The sequence below is a fragment of the Neophocaena asiaeorientalis genome, unplaced genomic scaffold (genome assembly GCF_003031525.2).
Source record: "Neophocaena asiaeorientalis asiaeorientalis breed wild unplaced genomic scaffold, Neophocaena_asiaeorientalis_V1.1 scaffold415, whole genome shotgun sequence".
Taxonomy (NCBI): Eukaryota; Metazoa; Chordata; class Mammalia; order Artiodactyla; family Phocoenidae; genus Neophocaena; species Neophocaena asiaeorientalis.
The window spans coordinates 243,976-260,667 of NW_020174051.1; the positions used below are offsets into that span (position 1 = coordinate 243,976).

Genomic DNA, 16,692 nt, shown 5'->3' on the forward strand with positions numbered 1-16,692 from the left:
CCCACGTCGGCAGGCGGACTCTCAACCACTGCGCCACCAGGGAAGCCCAGATTACAGATTTTTAATGGTGAGAATTAGACAAATATGAATCTCTCCATACACTCCGAGTGTGAGATGCAGCGGAACATGGCACACACTCCCTGTTAGCTTTGCCACTTCCGGCCTTCTGTCTCATCCTTGACCCAGTCCTGGGGAGCTCTGTCAATCAATTTCTTGGTGAACTTCTACTGAATCTTTCTAAAATCTGGAAGAAGTAGCTTCACATAACGGAGCAATTTTGCTTTCAGAGATATAGAAATCCTTTCTAACTGTAAATTATTTTTCTAGATAACTATAAATATGCCAGTTTTAATAGTGGTATGTTTGCTGTGGTCTATAAGGGGTTAAACTCTTCATGTAACTCAAAGGGAGCTGAGGTACTCTGGCCTTCAGGATCCACAAGAGAGGCGAATGGGCTGATCCAACTATTGGCAGAACCCAAGGTTTTAAAACACAGGTGGGATTTATGCTGATGCAATGGATGTGTAACCATTCACTGGTGATCAATGGTCCAAGTGATTTAAGAATTATACTCCACCTTATACTAGAAAGGATGTAAAACATTAAAAAATATTAAGCCCATAAAAAATAAAAAGTACATATACAATGGAATATTATTCAGTTATAAAAAAGAATGAATTAATGCCATTTGCAGCAACATGGATGGACCTAGAGATTATCATACTAAGTGAAGTAAGTCAGACAGAGAAAGACAAATATTATATGATATCACTTATATGTGGAATCTAAAAGAAAAACAAAAAAAACAAATGAACTTATTTCCAAAACAGAAAGAGACTTACACACATAGAAAACAAACTTATGGTTACCGAAGGGGAAAGGGGGGTGGGGAGAGGGATGAATTAGAAGGATGGGTAACATATACACACTACTATATATAAAATAGATAACCAACAAGGACCTACTGTGTAGCACAGGGAACTATACTCTATATCATTTAACAACCTAGAATGGAAAAGAATATGAAAAAGAATATCTATACGTGTGTGTGTGTGTATATATATATATATATATATATATATATATAATGAATCACTTTGCTGTATACCTGAAACTAACATGATATTGTAAATCAACTATACTTCAATAAAAAATTTTAAAAAAACAAAAAAAAAATCAAGAAAAACTTATCTGAAGCCCGGGAGGGTCAAGGGAAGGAAAACGCTGAACACTAACTAGTCTGAGAGCCATAAGACATAACAAATTTGGCTTGGCCGGTCTTGGATTTTAGCTTGGAGCTTCCTGGCAGCTAAAACCAAGAGGGAGTCTGGAACAGCTCCATCGTTTTCACTGATCACAAGGGGAAGCACATTCCAGCTCTTCAGGGAAACAGAGCTGCTTCCCATCGTGAAAGTCCAGGTCCTACTCGTCTTTGTATCCTGTACTTAGGCAGAGCCTGGCAACCACAGCGCTCATTGACTCAAGCTGCCTTTTCCCTACCCCTTCACTCTAAAAGGAATCTCTCATGTAGAGCTTCACACAAGGGACTCTGGGAGCCTCGGAGCCAAAAAAGTGGGCCTAAAGTCAATGAAGGGATGGGTTTCAGTCTGTTTCTTTCTGTATCCATCACGGCACACGGACATGGCTCAGTACGGCAATCCCGAGGTGTGGGCAGGATGTCAAGCTAAATCATCATCTAAGATGGGCTATTTCTGAAGGACCTGTCTGATCCTTAACACAGTTGAGAATTATCTACGGATAGACTGAGTACCCGTTACCTATGTCTGCACATATACCACTCCTCTCAACTGAGTTTCTGATAATAATTACCCAGCACGGTGTTCAGGTTATTTGTTCTGGTCAAAGCCAGGAGTGTGGGTGTCCCCGTGGCTGATTAAGAGCTGACTGACGGGCTCGTCTCGGGCAGTAACATGGCGGCAGGAGATCCCTCCTCAATGCTCAGGTCTCCGAAGGAGGAGGTATATGACTCCTTTGCTTGACTCCAGAGCAAACTTGGCAATAACAAAATGGAAACTGTTTAAATGAGAAGCTGCATTTCTCCCAGGGGTAAGAACCTTCATTGTCACCTGGGGGCACGCCTGTTACTGTGTAGCGCTCGCTCATGCGCGAATGCTGAGAACCTTGCGAGGCTACCTGGCTGGTGATGGAGAAAGAATGGGTGGGTGGGGGGTACTGGGATGGGGATGGTGGCCTTGAGAAATCTGGGGAGAGACCTGCGGTGCTTCTATCTGTCTGTTTCCGCTCCCCCCCTCGCCCTGCCCTCATGGATGATATCACACAACTTGTAAAGTGCAGTGCTTTCTTCTGTAGCAACTGGTCTTTCAATTATGGTCTTATCATTCTTTGATTATTAGAGCAGATGAAACAAAAGGTTCACTTTCTCTACACCGACAGATGAGTTGACGAGAAGATACAGATTCTTGTCCACTCTGGGCGCACATCCCCTAGCCAGCCTCACGCCGTAACTCGGGGCTGACTCCTGAGCAGAGACGGGGGAGGGTCTGGGGATGCCTCTCTTCCTCCTCAGTTCACGCCATTACCTTGAACTTCTCCTCATAGCTCTCAAAGGCCTCCATGACCATACACACGGCTTCCATCGAGCGCTCAAGCCGGCCATCCACCCCATTAAAGCGGTACATGCTGCCGGACACGTCCACCACCAGACGCAGGCGCTTGGGTTTCTGTTGGGGGCTGCCCAGCTGAGGGAGAGACAACAGAAAAGCCTTGTGAACCAGAAAACTGTCACTGGCTGCTGTTCTGGGGCCCTCATGCATGTCCCAGCCACCAGGCAGGCAGATCAGCTGTAGGCTGGGCCCGGCACAAGGCTATCCTGGCGGGTGGGGAGGCACCTATGGATTACATTTCAGTAAATGGAGCTTCAGACTTGTGCTGGTAGTTGGGGCCACGTGGGAAAGATTTTCCTTTGGAATATGGTCCTTTCAGGGACAAACCTAGTCTAGTAAGACTCCCTTAGTGAGGCTGACGTCGCCTTGAAAACAATTATCTGGAAGAATATAAACCCCAGCATTTCATTTTCACATCAGTTTCTCTAGCAAGATGGAGCTCCTTTGGAAGCCCACAGCAATTTTACCAGTACCTGTTGTGTAGTGAGCTAAAAATCACTTCCACACAGCCTCCAAGAAATGTCAGATTCCTAAAACCAAGCGATCTGAGGGGCAGGGGGTTCCAGCAAAGAAGTAAAGGAAAATCTCTCTTCCGTGTCTTTTGTCTTTAGGAAGCTTTCAGTTTTCTCTTCCTTCCAGTTCCTGAATTACTACTACTCTTTACTTTTCCTGGCAGTTAACGGCACGAAAGCGGCATGGAACCGCAGTTTAGCAACAACTGTCAATTAAAATGTGAAACTCTCATGAGTTTCAGTTTGATTTTGAACCCGGGCCTGCCAATCTGCAGAACGAAAAACAGAAGTATGCGTGCCAGTTTTTACGTACAGGAAAAAAGAAGAAAAATTCCAGATGATTCTGTTACTATACACTCGCTGACATGTATGCAAACTAATGAGCAGAGGTAGTCATTTCAAGAAAATACTGTGGGTATTGGAGTGTAATGGTTGGAGACAAATTCAATATATGTCTTGAAAGATTGTTGAGTCTGCCAGAATTAAAAACAGCGCCTCATCCACTTCCACGGCGACTCACAATTTCAGATGGATCTAAACACATTTGTGGACCACGGTGAGTCAGTGAAGAAAGCAGTTGTTGACGCGTACCAAGGACACAGAGGGAAAAACTCTCCCAGTGACTCCAGGAACCTCTCTGAATCAACATTTAGATGGAGTAAGCGGCTCACTTCCCCCCACCTGTCACCGCACCCCCAGCTCTCAGTGGCTGCTCAGCAGTTCTGGTTACTTGGAGATACTGGAAGTCACAGAACCCTCTAAGAGACTCACCTTATTGCCATTTTTTGGCCATTGTATTATTGCAAATATTTTAATATTATGGCTGTCGAAAACTTTACACACTATCATCAGAGTTATTTAAGGGAGAATTCCTTACTTTCTGGAAATTTCTTCAGTTATAAGATAGACACAGATCTTTAAAGGAACAGAACAGTGGAAAACCACCAAGATTGCTCTCGTGCTTTCATTTGCATCACCCTCTGGGATTCAGTGGCACCAAGTGTCTTCAGTTCCCCCTCCAGGGCACCCTGCCCTGTGTCCTGGGAGCTGATCTGTTTTCCAAATGGCACTGGTCTCTCTCCTGGCTGCTGGCTTCCAGTGGGTTCTGCTGATGGAAGGTGCTGGCAGGAGATCAGAGGGTGAGGGTGAAATATTTACTCCCTCAGCCCCTTCTCTGCTGTGGCCCGTGGGTGGGTTCTCCCTCTGCTGAAGGCCACAGCCCCTGGTGGGCAGCCCTCTCCATAAATCACCTTTTCTAAGCTCCAGTAAGTGCTCTCTCCTCTGTCCTTTTAGACCGAGGGATGGGTCAGATCCTTGCTGTTGGGAGACCACACCATCTCTTTTTGGATTTCGTAAACGCCACCCTTACTTTTGTAAACATTAACTGTTCCTTAAATTGCTCTGTTTGAGTGTGCCTGGTGTTTCTTGACTCAGGCTGGGATCTTGACTCATATAATAAACAGTATAATATTTCTGTTTTTTTCTAATTTTAAAAAGTGTAATGCTTTCCTTGATTGCCATATTCAGGGTTTATGGTGTTTCGACAAAGACAGCAACTCAAGGAAGCACCTGCCTGTAAAGAAGACCAAACTGCAGATCTGAGGCGCCTAGCGCACCAGTACTTACTTGTGGCTCCAGCTCACCCCGGCGTTTGTAGATGGCTTTTTCTCCAGTCAGCCCATCAATGATCTTGGCATCATCTAGTTCCCCCGTAGCTTGGTGTCTTAGCCACTGTCTTTCTTTACCTTTAGCCTACAATGACATACACACAAATCCTTACTTTAATTAGTTCGGCAGGGTCCCTGACACATTTTATGCAAGAGTAACAGGAAACACACCAGGGATCTTTTCAATATGTGATGGTTCTGCATGGACACAGTTTCATAAATGGACTGGTTTCTGCTCTGCTGACAAAGAAATGCCCTTTGTGTAGATTTTGTTCATTATAAGTGTTTTAACATATGGAATGACAAAATGAACTCACAACACACATGAACAGGAAAACGGTACGCAAATGAACCTCTGGAGAAACATGCGATATCTGGAAATGTAATGGTGATGCATTTCTTATGGATTTTCTGTCACGGTACTCTTAGAGAATTTATTAGGTAACACAATAATCAGCTTGAACTTGTTAACACTGTCTGCAAGCACAGAGAAAACGTGATCTTCGGACTCTTCCTTTTGGAGAAGTTGTTATGCCGGTTCTCTGTGACTTACGGTGCAAACGGGAACAGCTGAGAACAATAGTACGTGAACATTCTGTACCCCACCTTCGCTCTGATCATCTATATTCAGAAACCTCCTGAATTACTTTTCTAAAGATATTCGCACATAATGCTTAAAACTGTGCCATAAATGATAAAGAGTTACAATATCCCAATCCAGGTTTATCACAGCTTATATTTACAGTAAGAAGTGGGAAGAAAAGCTAAAATACCTTTATGTGTACAAACTAGAGCTGTAGTTAAGATCATGTGCTCTGGAGTCAGACAGCCTGACTCCAGTCCTTCCTTCACCATGATCAGGTATCTGACCTCAAGCAAGTTATTGAACCTGTCTGCATTGCAGCATCCTCATCTTAAAAGTGAAGACAACACTAGTTTCTACTTTAGTGAGTTATTGTAAAGATTAAATGAGATACTACATGGAATAGCTGAGAAAGAGCCTGGGCAATCTGTGTGAGCTGGTATGGTGATGATGATGATGATGAGATACATTATGGACAATTAAGTCCACATTACTTTAAGCACACTTTCATCACGGTTTCATTGGAGGTGGCTGTATGACAGCACTGTCATTGAAAAAGTCAAGCTTTAGGCAGCCAGTCTCTATTTTAGGGGCAGATCAACCACTACACAAAGAAGCTCCACATGGTATGACTCTGGGTAGTACTCTATGTATTGTTTTCCTGTTCCTCATACCCTTGCTGCAACCAGGTGCAAAATACCACATTTGAATACAGATATATATTCACGTGTACATGAAATAAAGAGAGAGAAACTCCTAAGGTACTGGCATAAAGATATTAAATTTGGTGAGTAGTTAAATTTCAGGAACTACCAGGTATGTGCCCCCTGGAAATATGTTCTTTCCTGATGTGTAATCTTGGTAAGAGCCCCATGATCTTATAGGACAATGGGACTCACTGGAGCATAGCTCAATAAATTCTAACTAATAAGTCTACTCCCCTCCCCAGATTTTGGTGTGTCTGAAAACAGAATATATCTTATAGTTGATGGCAAAAGAAACTTGCCAAGGTAAAAGGCAGAGGGGTTAATTGTGACCTGGTTGTCATATCTGGAGAACAAACATATGATCTTGGCTGAGCATAGCAGGTATCATCCCACTGAATTATTTCCATTGGCAGCATAGGCAACTGACTTTTAATTTGAACTAAAATTCCCAATTATTATTTAAATGGATTAAAAAAACATTACACTACAGTAGAGCATAAGAATAATGAGCAAATAGATAGAGTCGTGGGATGCAAATATACTGTAAGTGAAGCAAGATTCTTTGCTGCAGAAATGACAACACTTCCAACAAGACCTACGAAGGTAAGACTCCCTGAGAGGAGGAATCTGGGTTTAAATTTCTTAGGAGAACATATGCACAGAGGGCTACATTTCACAGGACAGACCTTGCAATTAAAGAGAGGAGAAACCCCTAGGCTTTGTAAAATAGATCACAGCATGCTTAGAGCTAGCAGAAGTTGGAGTGACTGATTCATGGACCAAGAAGAACTATCTCTCACACACTGCACACCCATCTAAAAGTTCAAGGGAGGGGCTTCCCTGGTGGCACAGTGGTTAAGAATCCACCTGCCAATGCAGGGGACACAGATTCAAGCCCTGGTCCAGGAAGATCCCACATGCTGTGGAGCAGCTAAGCCCATGCGCCACAACTACTGAGCCTGCGTTCTAGAGCCCGCGAGTCACAACTACTGAGCCTACGTGCCACAACTACTGATGCCCACGTGCCTAGAGCCTGTGCCCAGCAACAAGAGAAGCCACCGCAGTGAGAAGCCCGTGCATCACAATGAAGAGCAGCCCCCGCTCGCCACAACTAGAGAAAGCCCGCGCACAGCAAAGAAGACCCAACACAGCCATAAATAAATAAATAAATAACTAACTAAATAAATAAATGTTCAAGGGAAGCTGTTACATTTCCAGTGTTATGTAATTCAATTAAGTAAAACATGTAACTCTCAGTTTATCCAAATAGTAAGCGTAGAGAATATCACAGTTTTTTGTAAGACTAGAAATTATACTGTCAATCTTAAAGGAACTGAAGAGGGCCAGATCATGAGCATGGGTTATTAAAAAAGAAAAAAAGCATTGTGTCTCTGTGTAGCTTATTACTCTGTTTTACTTCCTTCGTACTTATCACTATTTACAAATGTATTGTTTATCTCTTTGTCTTATCTGCTTGCTCTGCTAGAAAGTAAGGTTGATGGGGATAAGAGCCCTTATATAACTTCAGATTCTAGAACAGTGCCTGATACCTAGCTGGTGTTCAATAAAAATTATTGAACAAAAGTTGATTGCTTACTATAAAATGTTAAGTGATAGGGCTTCCCTGGTGGCGCAGTGGTTGAGAGTCCGCCTCCTGATGCAGGGGACACGGGTTCGTGCCCCGGTCCAGGAAGATCCCACATGCCGCAGAATGGCTGGGCCCCTGAGCCATGGCCGCTGGGCCTGCATGTCTGGAGCCTGCGCGCTGCAATGGGAGAGGCCACAACAGTGAGAGGCCACAACAGTGAGAGGCCTGCGTACCTCAAAAAAAAAAAAAAGTTAAGTGATAAAAGTATGATGTAAAAGCATGCATATATAGTATTCTCTCAATGTATATGCATGTATATTTTATATATATATATATATATGCAAAGAAAGTATATAGGAAAAAACAAAAATATTAATAGTCATTGTTATTTTTGTGTTGTGGAATTACGGGTGATATTATTTTCTTTAAATTCCTGTATTTTCCAGTCTTCATACAATGAGTTTGTGACTTTTATAATTAAAAAAATAAATGCTCCTTTTTTTTTCCTCAAAAGGATTTAAAAATATCCTTTTATAATTTTATGAGATATACTTTTGGGACCAGCTTGCAGGTTACGGAGAACAGGGCTTCTCCAACATTAATGGGCATATAAATAACTTATGGATCTTGTTAAAAAGCAATTTCTGATTCAGTAGATCCAGGCTGGGGCCTGATACTCTGCATTTATTTTTTATAAATCTATTCTATTCAATTTGTTTTTTGGCTGTGTCGGGTCTTCATTGCTGTGCGAGGGCTTTCTCTAGTTGCGGCGAGCAGGGACTACTCTTCATTGTGGTGTGCGTGCTTCTCATTGCAGTGGCTTCTCTTGCTGTGGAGCACAGGCTATAGGCGCACAGCCTTCAGTAGCTGTGGCACGCGGACTCAGTAGTTGTAACTCGCGGGCTCTAGAGCGCAGGCTCAGTAGTTGTGGTGCACGGGCTTAGTTGATCAGGGCGGCATGTGGGATCTTCCAGGACCAGGGCTCAAACCCATGTCCCCTGCACTGGCAGGTGGATTCTTAACCACTGCGCCACCAGAGAAGTCAGACAATAATATTTTCTCAAATAACTGGGAATTGTCCCTAATTTGTAAGCTTCTAAGTGTTAATCAAAGTCTAAAAAGTGACTTTGAAGGAATGTGTTGTTTTCACTAGTAAATCTATTCTTCAATAATAGAAATAGCTGAATTGCCTGCTAAGTGCAACGAATTATGGAGAAAATCACTGCTTAGGAAATTAGTTCATTCCATGTCTATTTTGACATTAGCTTCGATGTAGTTTATTTTAAGCTAGTTTGCTATTGATAACAAAGCATTTTGAGACTTGGGTGGATAATAAATTATAGGAAACATACTTTGTTTTCCAAACTTCATCTTTCTGCCCCAACATCAGCACTCAAAAGAAAGCACAAAACGGCTAAAACCTGATTTACAACTTGATGAAAATCTTTCATTTCATTATCTGGAGTTCTAGGGATACTAAAAATCTCCTAAATAACTGTCTAAGACTCTCAGCAATTGCTTGCTCTCTAAGTTGGGATAGAGTCAGATCTAAGAAATATTAAGAACAATTATACTAGAAACAGGACATCAGAACTGTTAATAAGGTTCATTATTTATATCAACACATGAATGCCTATGCTATGGCATATATATATTTTAAAATAAATTTTTGTTTTTATTTTATTTATTTTTGGCTGCGTTGGGTCTTCGTTGCTGCATGTGGGCTTTCTCTAGTTGCGGCGAGCAGGGGCTACTCTTTGTTGCGGTGCGCGAGCTTCTCATTGTGGTGGCTTCTCTTGTTGCAGAGCACAGGCTCTAGGTGCAAGGGCTTCAGTAGTTGTGGCATGCGGCCTCAGTAGTTGTAGCTCGCGGGCTCTAGAGCGCAGGGTCCGTAGTTGTGGCGCATGGGCTTAGCTGCTCTACGGCATGTGGGATCTTCCCGGACCAGGGCTCGAACCCATGTCCCCTGCGTTGGCAGGCGGATTCTTAACCACTGCACCACCAGGGAAGTCCCTGGATATATATTTTTGAATAATATCTAAAAACTATACTAATAAGCATACAGACATAATTAAGTAAAACCACATAAACAAACAAATGACCATATCACCATAACAAAAGTGATGAGATTTACTGAATGTCACACCCAGGAAAGCATTCCATTATGCTAGTTTATACTCCTGAGATTTAAATTTAAGATTGCCAAAGTATACCCAGACAACTGCATGCTTTATGACAATCAGATAGGAGTATTATTATCTAAATATAATTACTTAGTGGGCTATCCTCTAAATATATTTATAAAGATCTCACTGTAATGAAGCTATGTGGAATAATAATGGTTTGCTATGTTAGATATTCCTGTATTTGACTGAAGTATACTAGTACATTTATCATTTACCAGAAGAACTTTGTCTTCAATTTTCTTTAGCAGGCTTGTGAGGTAGAAATCTCACCAGCCAGCTAAACTAACTACCAAAGCTAATTTACTATGAGTCAGCTCTTCAAGACTATAAGTGAACAAATGTTAACTCCTTATGAGAGGTTTGCAAAATCCTGCGTTACTGATATCAATTCCAGATCAGAGTTAGAGCATAGAGGCTGCTGTCACAGACTACGGGCACAAGAAGGGAATTACAGGTGGTGTGAATTTGGGGAAAAGGTCCGACTTAAGAGCAATAGGGCCACGGCCCAGGGAATGTATGTCAAACAACCAGTGCAACAGCACTGCAGAATTCTTCTTTTGGTGTACATGCTAATAATTAGTAAAAATGATAATAAAAGGGGGATCCTTTCTAGGGGACCTATTATTGCCCTTGGTAAGGGGATTATCGAATTACAAAATACTTATTTTTCCCTTAGAATGTTATGTTTGTCTGCTGTCTCTGGATTCACCATTATGTAAGAACCTAGGGACTTTAGGTCTTAATTTTCTTGTGCTGGTTTGCTTCTTTTCCTATACATGATTAGCATCTTTTAAGGTCCTCTCTAGCTTGAAGACTTTGTTTCCGTTTTGTATACCAATAAAAGAAAAAGACTCAATAAAATTTGGGGTGAGAGTAAAGAAGGGATATGTTTTTTCCAATAAATCTGCTACCCCCTTTTTCGGGTCAGCTTTTAAAATTTAAGTGTAACCTACTCGTAATAAAGTGCATAAATCTTAAGCGCAGATTCAGTGTAACACCTGCACCTCCCCAGCCTCTCTGGGCCTCTTCTTCTGGACTTGACCTGGCCCGCCAAAGGAAACCCCCCACCTGACTTCTATCATCACAGATTAGGTTTGCCTGTTTTTGAACTTCATGAAGGGGAATCATACAGTATGAACTCTTCTGTGTCTGGCTACTTTGGTTCAACATCTTTCCCAGGACAGGCACCAACGCTGTCGTGCTTTATTCAGCAGCACTTTATTCTCTGTCTCTGCTGTGACAATGTCCAATCATGTGATTTTGATCATGTATCACAATTTATATCTCATCTACAACTGTGTTGTTTCCAGTTTGGGGGTATTACGAGTAATGCCGCCATGAGCATCCCTGAACATGTCTTTTGCAGCAGGTATGTGTGTATTTCTGTTGGGTGGAAATCCTAGATATGCTCAGTTTTAGGAGATACCGCAAAACAGGTTTCCAAAGTAGTTTTTCCAATTTACATTCCCAGGAGCGGTGTATGAGGGTTTCCTTTGCTTGCATCCCCACCAACGCTTGACATTGACAGCTTCTTTTTTTCTTTTAATTTTAGCCATTCTGGTGGCTAAAATTCTTTTCTTTTAAAATTTTATTTGTGGCTAAATGAATTACTTTTTTTTTTTTTTTTAGGTCATGCCGTGCAGCATGCAGGATCTTATTTCCCCAACCAGGGATTGAACCCAGGCCCCCTGCACCAGGAGCGTGGAGTCTTAACCACTGGACCACCAGGGAAGTCCTGAAATGAATTACTTTTGATTCTGCTTGTTATTGACATTTTTATCAATGAATCAGTAGTTTTTGTTTTTCAGAAGTGAAAGTATGTACCAACCTTTTGATCCAGAACTATGGGCACAAAGACATTTTTATATAGTAGCACTATTCATTCATTTTCAAGTACATAACTTGCAGATAAATATGGACAGATAATATATTATCTATCATCTAGCCAGCTCACCAATACTTGGAAACTCAAAACAGGAAGAGGCCCGTCAGGATGGGTGTTCTTAAAGGCCATGGGCTGGAAGAGGGGTTCTTTAAAAATTGACTGAGGGCTGGAACAGAAATATTGATTATTTTGGTCTGTGTATTTTATGGGACTCATTGAAATACTTCTTTAAATAGTAAGTTCCTACTGTATTTAAATAAATGCATTTATTTATAACAAAGGGCCAGACATGTTCTTTATTGTATATTCCTACTGCGTGAAGAAAAGTATTCTTATAAATATGTCCATCTGTTTTGTATTATGTAACAAATTCATACTAATGAGAATTCATTATATATAAAGATAGGTTTCACTAGTAAAAAGTCTATGTTACAGACTTTCTTAAAAAAGAAATAGTTTTATTACTTTCATGTAAAGAACACTTAGATTAACTGAAATGCTCAGAGGATAACATATTCTGGTTAATTCACTTTCTGAGAAATAATTTGGTTACCAGAAAGCGTGAGCACACGTACACACACACACACACACACACACACACACACATCTATAGCAGTGAGGACATTTAGGAGGAACAAACTTGACAAAAACCAATTATCTTGCGGTTTGTGAACTTTGTCTTGTGATTTCAGCCCTGAAAGTATTCTAAGTCTTAAGTCTTCACTTATTTGGGTTATGGATAAGCAAGACTTCTTTTATCTATCAACTCTACAAGCAAGCCAATCTTCTATTATTCCTTTAGAATTATTTCATGAAAAGATTAGAAAGGTTTAAGTAGCAATTTTTGTAGAAAGCACATCCATTCTACAGAGTAAAACATATCGATGACCATCACTAAATACTTATTGTGAACAAATACATGTAAATGGATATTGAGGATACCTGGGAGCAGTGATTCTTTCATTAAACATTAGCTCCCATTATTTTGACATTTCTCCATGTTCAAACAACATAATATTTTTTGCTATTAATTTGCGCCATTCAAACGAAAAAGAACTAAGGTAAACTTTTGTACAGTATTTGTAAAATAACAAATTATAAATCAGTGGAAACAATAAAAAATTTTCTTTGTGATTCTCAATATATTTAAAAAATATTTGTTTATTTATTGGGCTGTGCCAGGTCTTAGTTGCGGCACGCAGGATCCTCATTGCCTCATGCAAGATCTTCGATGTGGCATGCAGGATCTTTTAGTTGTCGCATGCGGGCTCTTAGTTGTGGCATGTGGAATTCAGTTCCCTGACCAGGGATCGAACCCGGGCCCCCTATATTGGGAGCGTGGAGTCTTAACCACTGGACCACCAGGGAAGTCCCTGATTCTTGATGCTTTGACATAGTAAAAAAATATTCTACTAAATACCTGTTAGGTTGCCAGCTGCTCTAAATGGTGAAATGCCAAAAAAAAAAAGAGCAGATACAGACCTTCCTATCTTAGGGAATTCTCTGTTTCTTGAAGTGACATCTCATTGCTAGAAAAAAAGAAAAAGGTGATTCATGTACTTAACAAAGACGATTCTTGTTAGAAGAGTTTGTACTCTTGGATGGTGATGTGGAACTAAACTATTACTTTGGGTGACAACTTACTGTCATTTTACAAGGAGTTTTTGTGAGCAATTTCACATCTTTCCTTCAAGAATTAGATATTTTGTACTTCAAAGGAGCTGGGAACTACACATATCAGTGAGCATGTATAACAGGCATTTTAAACTTAACAGTTCAAAACTGAGCCTTAGAGCCCATCGCCCGCTCTCCCCAAGTTCTCTCAACGAAAGGCAACAGGGCAACCCCATTCTTTCAGCTGTTCAGGCCACATACCTGGGGATCATCTTTGACCGCTCTTTCCCTCACATCTCGCACCTGGACCACTGGCAAAGCCTCTCAACTTCCGGTGGTTTCCGACCATATGTTACTGTGTCCAAGTCATCCCTAGGTCAATTGTCATTTCCTCCCACCTGGACCACTGCAATGGTCCCCCTGCTTCTACTCTTGCCCCCTGCAGTCCCCTCTCCACAAAATAATCAGGAATATTTATAAAAACATGTCATAACTTGTAAGAAATACAATAAAAAAAATCAGCATAATGAAGTTTTTAAAAAGCCTGGCTTACATGGAGCAACTAAGCCCGCGAGCCACAACTACTGAGCCTGCGATCTAGAGCCCGTGCTCCGCAACAAGAGAAGCCACCGCAATGAGGAAAGCCGTGCACCAAAACGAAGAGTAGCCCCTGCTCGCCACAACTAGGGAAAGCCCGCGCACAGCAACGAAGACCCAACGCAGCCAAAAATAAATAAAATAAAATAAATTTATTTTAAAAATGTCTTTATGTTGCTGGCATTACTTCAGCAATACATAGCATTTAGTAAAAAGCCTGGCTTAACTTCAATTTCTCTAATCATCTTCAGGAATGAAATAGTATTTGTCGCTCTCATATGTAATATGCATTATCCCACTTTTTGCTTCCTTCTGTTTGTTTGTTTTTTAATATTTATTTATTTATTATTATTATTTTTTAACATCTTTATTGGAGTATAATTGCTTTACAATGGTGTGCTAGTTTCTGCTTTATAACAAAGTGAATCAGTTATACATATACATATGTTCCCGTATCTCTTCCCTCTTGCGTCTCCCTCCCTCCCGCCCTCCATATCCCACCCCTGTAGGTGATCACAAAGCACCGAGCTGATCTCCCTGTGCTATGCGGCTGCTTCCCACTAGCTATCTATTTTACGTTTGGTAGTGTATATATGTCCATGCCACTCTCTCACTTTGTCACAGCTTACCCTTCCCCCTCCCCATATCCTCAAGTCCATTCTCTAGTAGGTCTGGGTCTTTATTCCCATCTTGCCCCTAGGTTCTTCATGACCTTTTTTTTTTTTTCTCTTAGATTCCATATATATGTGTTAGCATACGGTATTTGTTTTTCTCTTTCTGACTTACTTCACTCTGTAGGACAGACTCTAGGTCCATCCACCTCAATACAAACCTTCTGTTTCTTGATATCAACCACTGATTTTTGTTTAATTTTTGAGACAATATGGCAATTTAGGCCCTTTTTATTATTTTTAAATGTACTATTTTTATATTGTGTATCTTTAAAAACATTATTCTTGATATTTGAGTTTTCTTTTAAACATATTTACCACAATTATTTAGATCTGATTCTGTGTTTAACTGCTTCCAATACTCATTGCTGGTCCTTTTATACCACAGGTTTCCCATTCTTAAGGAATTTGATTCCTCTCTTAACTGGCTGGAATATTTACACATATGTATGTAGAGATGTGTGTGTACACATGTGTGTATACATATTTACTTCAAAATTATTTTCAAAAGGATATTTAAGTGACATATATTTTAAGTCTCTGAATATCTGAAAATGTCTTTCTGTCACCTTTGTACTTCGGCTGAGTAGAGAATTCTTGGGTTACAACTTTTCTCCCCCCAGATCCTGCAGACGTTGTTTCACGATCTTTGGTGTTCAATGTTTCAGGGACAATTAATGTAAGATGAATTTTTCTTTCTTGGACAATAGCTTAGTTTTTTTTTTTTTTTTTTTTTTTGGTATGGCCTCTCTCATTGTGGAGCACAGGCTCCGGCCGCGCAGGCTCAGCGGCCATGGCTCACGGGCCCAGCCGCTCTGCGGCATGTGGGATCTTCCCGGACCAGGGCACAAACCCGTGTCCCCTGCATCGGCAGGCGGACTCTCAACCACTGCGTCACCAGGGAAGCCCAATAGCTTATTTTTTGTCTGCCTGTATGCTTTTAGGATATTTTCTTTTTCTTTTTTTTTACATTCTTATTTTCTTTGTTTTTGAAATGTTAAAATTCCATGAGGCTGTGGCGAGGTGCTTATCTCTTCTCATTAACTTTGCCTGGTACTCAGTAAAGGTCTTTTGATCCATTGACTTAAGCCTGTCTTTGGCTCAGCACAGTTTTCTTTTACTATTACTTGAATTATTGTTTATGCGTGCTTTTTGGTGGCTTCTTCGGGAATATCGTTGGTACAACATATATTTACTGAGCACTTACCATGGGCCAAGTACTGTTCTACATGTTGGTATGGCTCATGGCTCTATGTGTTAGCTCTCTGCTCTGTTTTTGTTGACCAGCTTTCTCATAGCTTTTACCTCTTCAGTATGGAATAACAATTCAAGTTTTCCTTTCACATTAGTACTTAAGACTGGATTGAGTCTGTCCTTTCTACTTTTAATGTAGATTTCAGCTTTGGCACTGCACCTGTAGTTTTCTTCTAGTCTTTCCTTATTTCATGTACTTCAGGTTTCTTTGAATTTTGAGAACACAAAGCAGATGTTTTCTAAAAATGTGATGTTTTCTGAAGAAAATGTTCTAGCCTATCAGAATCTTCTTCTACATCTGGAATTTCTATTATTCTGCCTCACTGCAGAATTATTTCATAGAGCTCATCTTATTTTTTTGTGTCCTCATTCTTGGATGATAGGATGGCTGTCCAAAGCTGTTCAGCAACAGATTGGATGGATTCTCCACTTTGTTATTATCAGAATTCTCCTTGGAGATTTTAGACTGCTGTTAGTAGTTGAAGCAAAGCTATACTACTAGCTCAAGAGCTCTGCAGGGAAGGAGTTGGAACTATGGACAGTCACGGCATGAGAACTTCATCTCCACATCATTTCTTATTTTGTTTGGAAAAGCCATTGCAATGGGGCCATTTGGCATTTATTTGATCTGGTCTTCAAGCCAAGTATAAGTTGAGGCTGGTCTGGCCCCTTTCCCAGAGTTACTGCCTTTCCAGCTTGTCGCTTTATGCCACTGCATAAAGTCTAGACCTCTCCACCCCTCCACTGCTCCTCAGAGCTGCTGCTTTCAAATGCTGCTGCTTG

At 40.9% G+C, this 16,692-nt stretch overlaps 1 protein-coding gene across 1 annotated transcript in view; it reads right to left on the reverse strand.

Annotated features, from left to right (window-relative positions):
* VWA8 (von Willebrand factor A domain containing 8) overlaps nt 1-16,692 on the reverse strand; it is a 307,276-nt gene that overhangs the window by 16,485 nt on the left and 274,099 nt on the right. Inside the window, exons 39-40 of the mRNA XM_024754208.1 lie at nt 4,784-4,909; nt 2,562-2,720 (exon numbers count right to left, since the gene is read on the reverse strand). Of these exons, the coding sequence (XP_024609976.1) occupies nt 2,562-2,720; nt 4,784-4,909 (285 nt within the window). The remainder of the gene's footprint in view (nt 1-2,561; nt 2,721-4,783; nt 4,910-16,692) is intronic.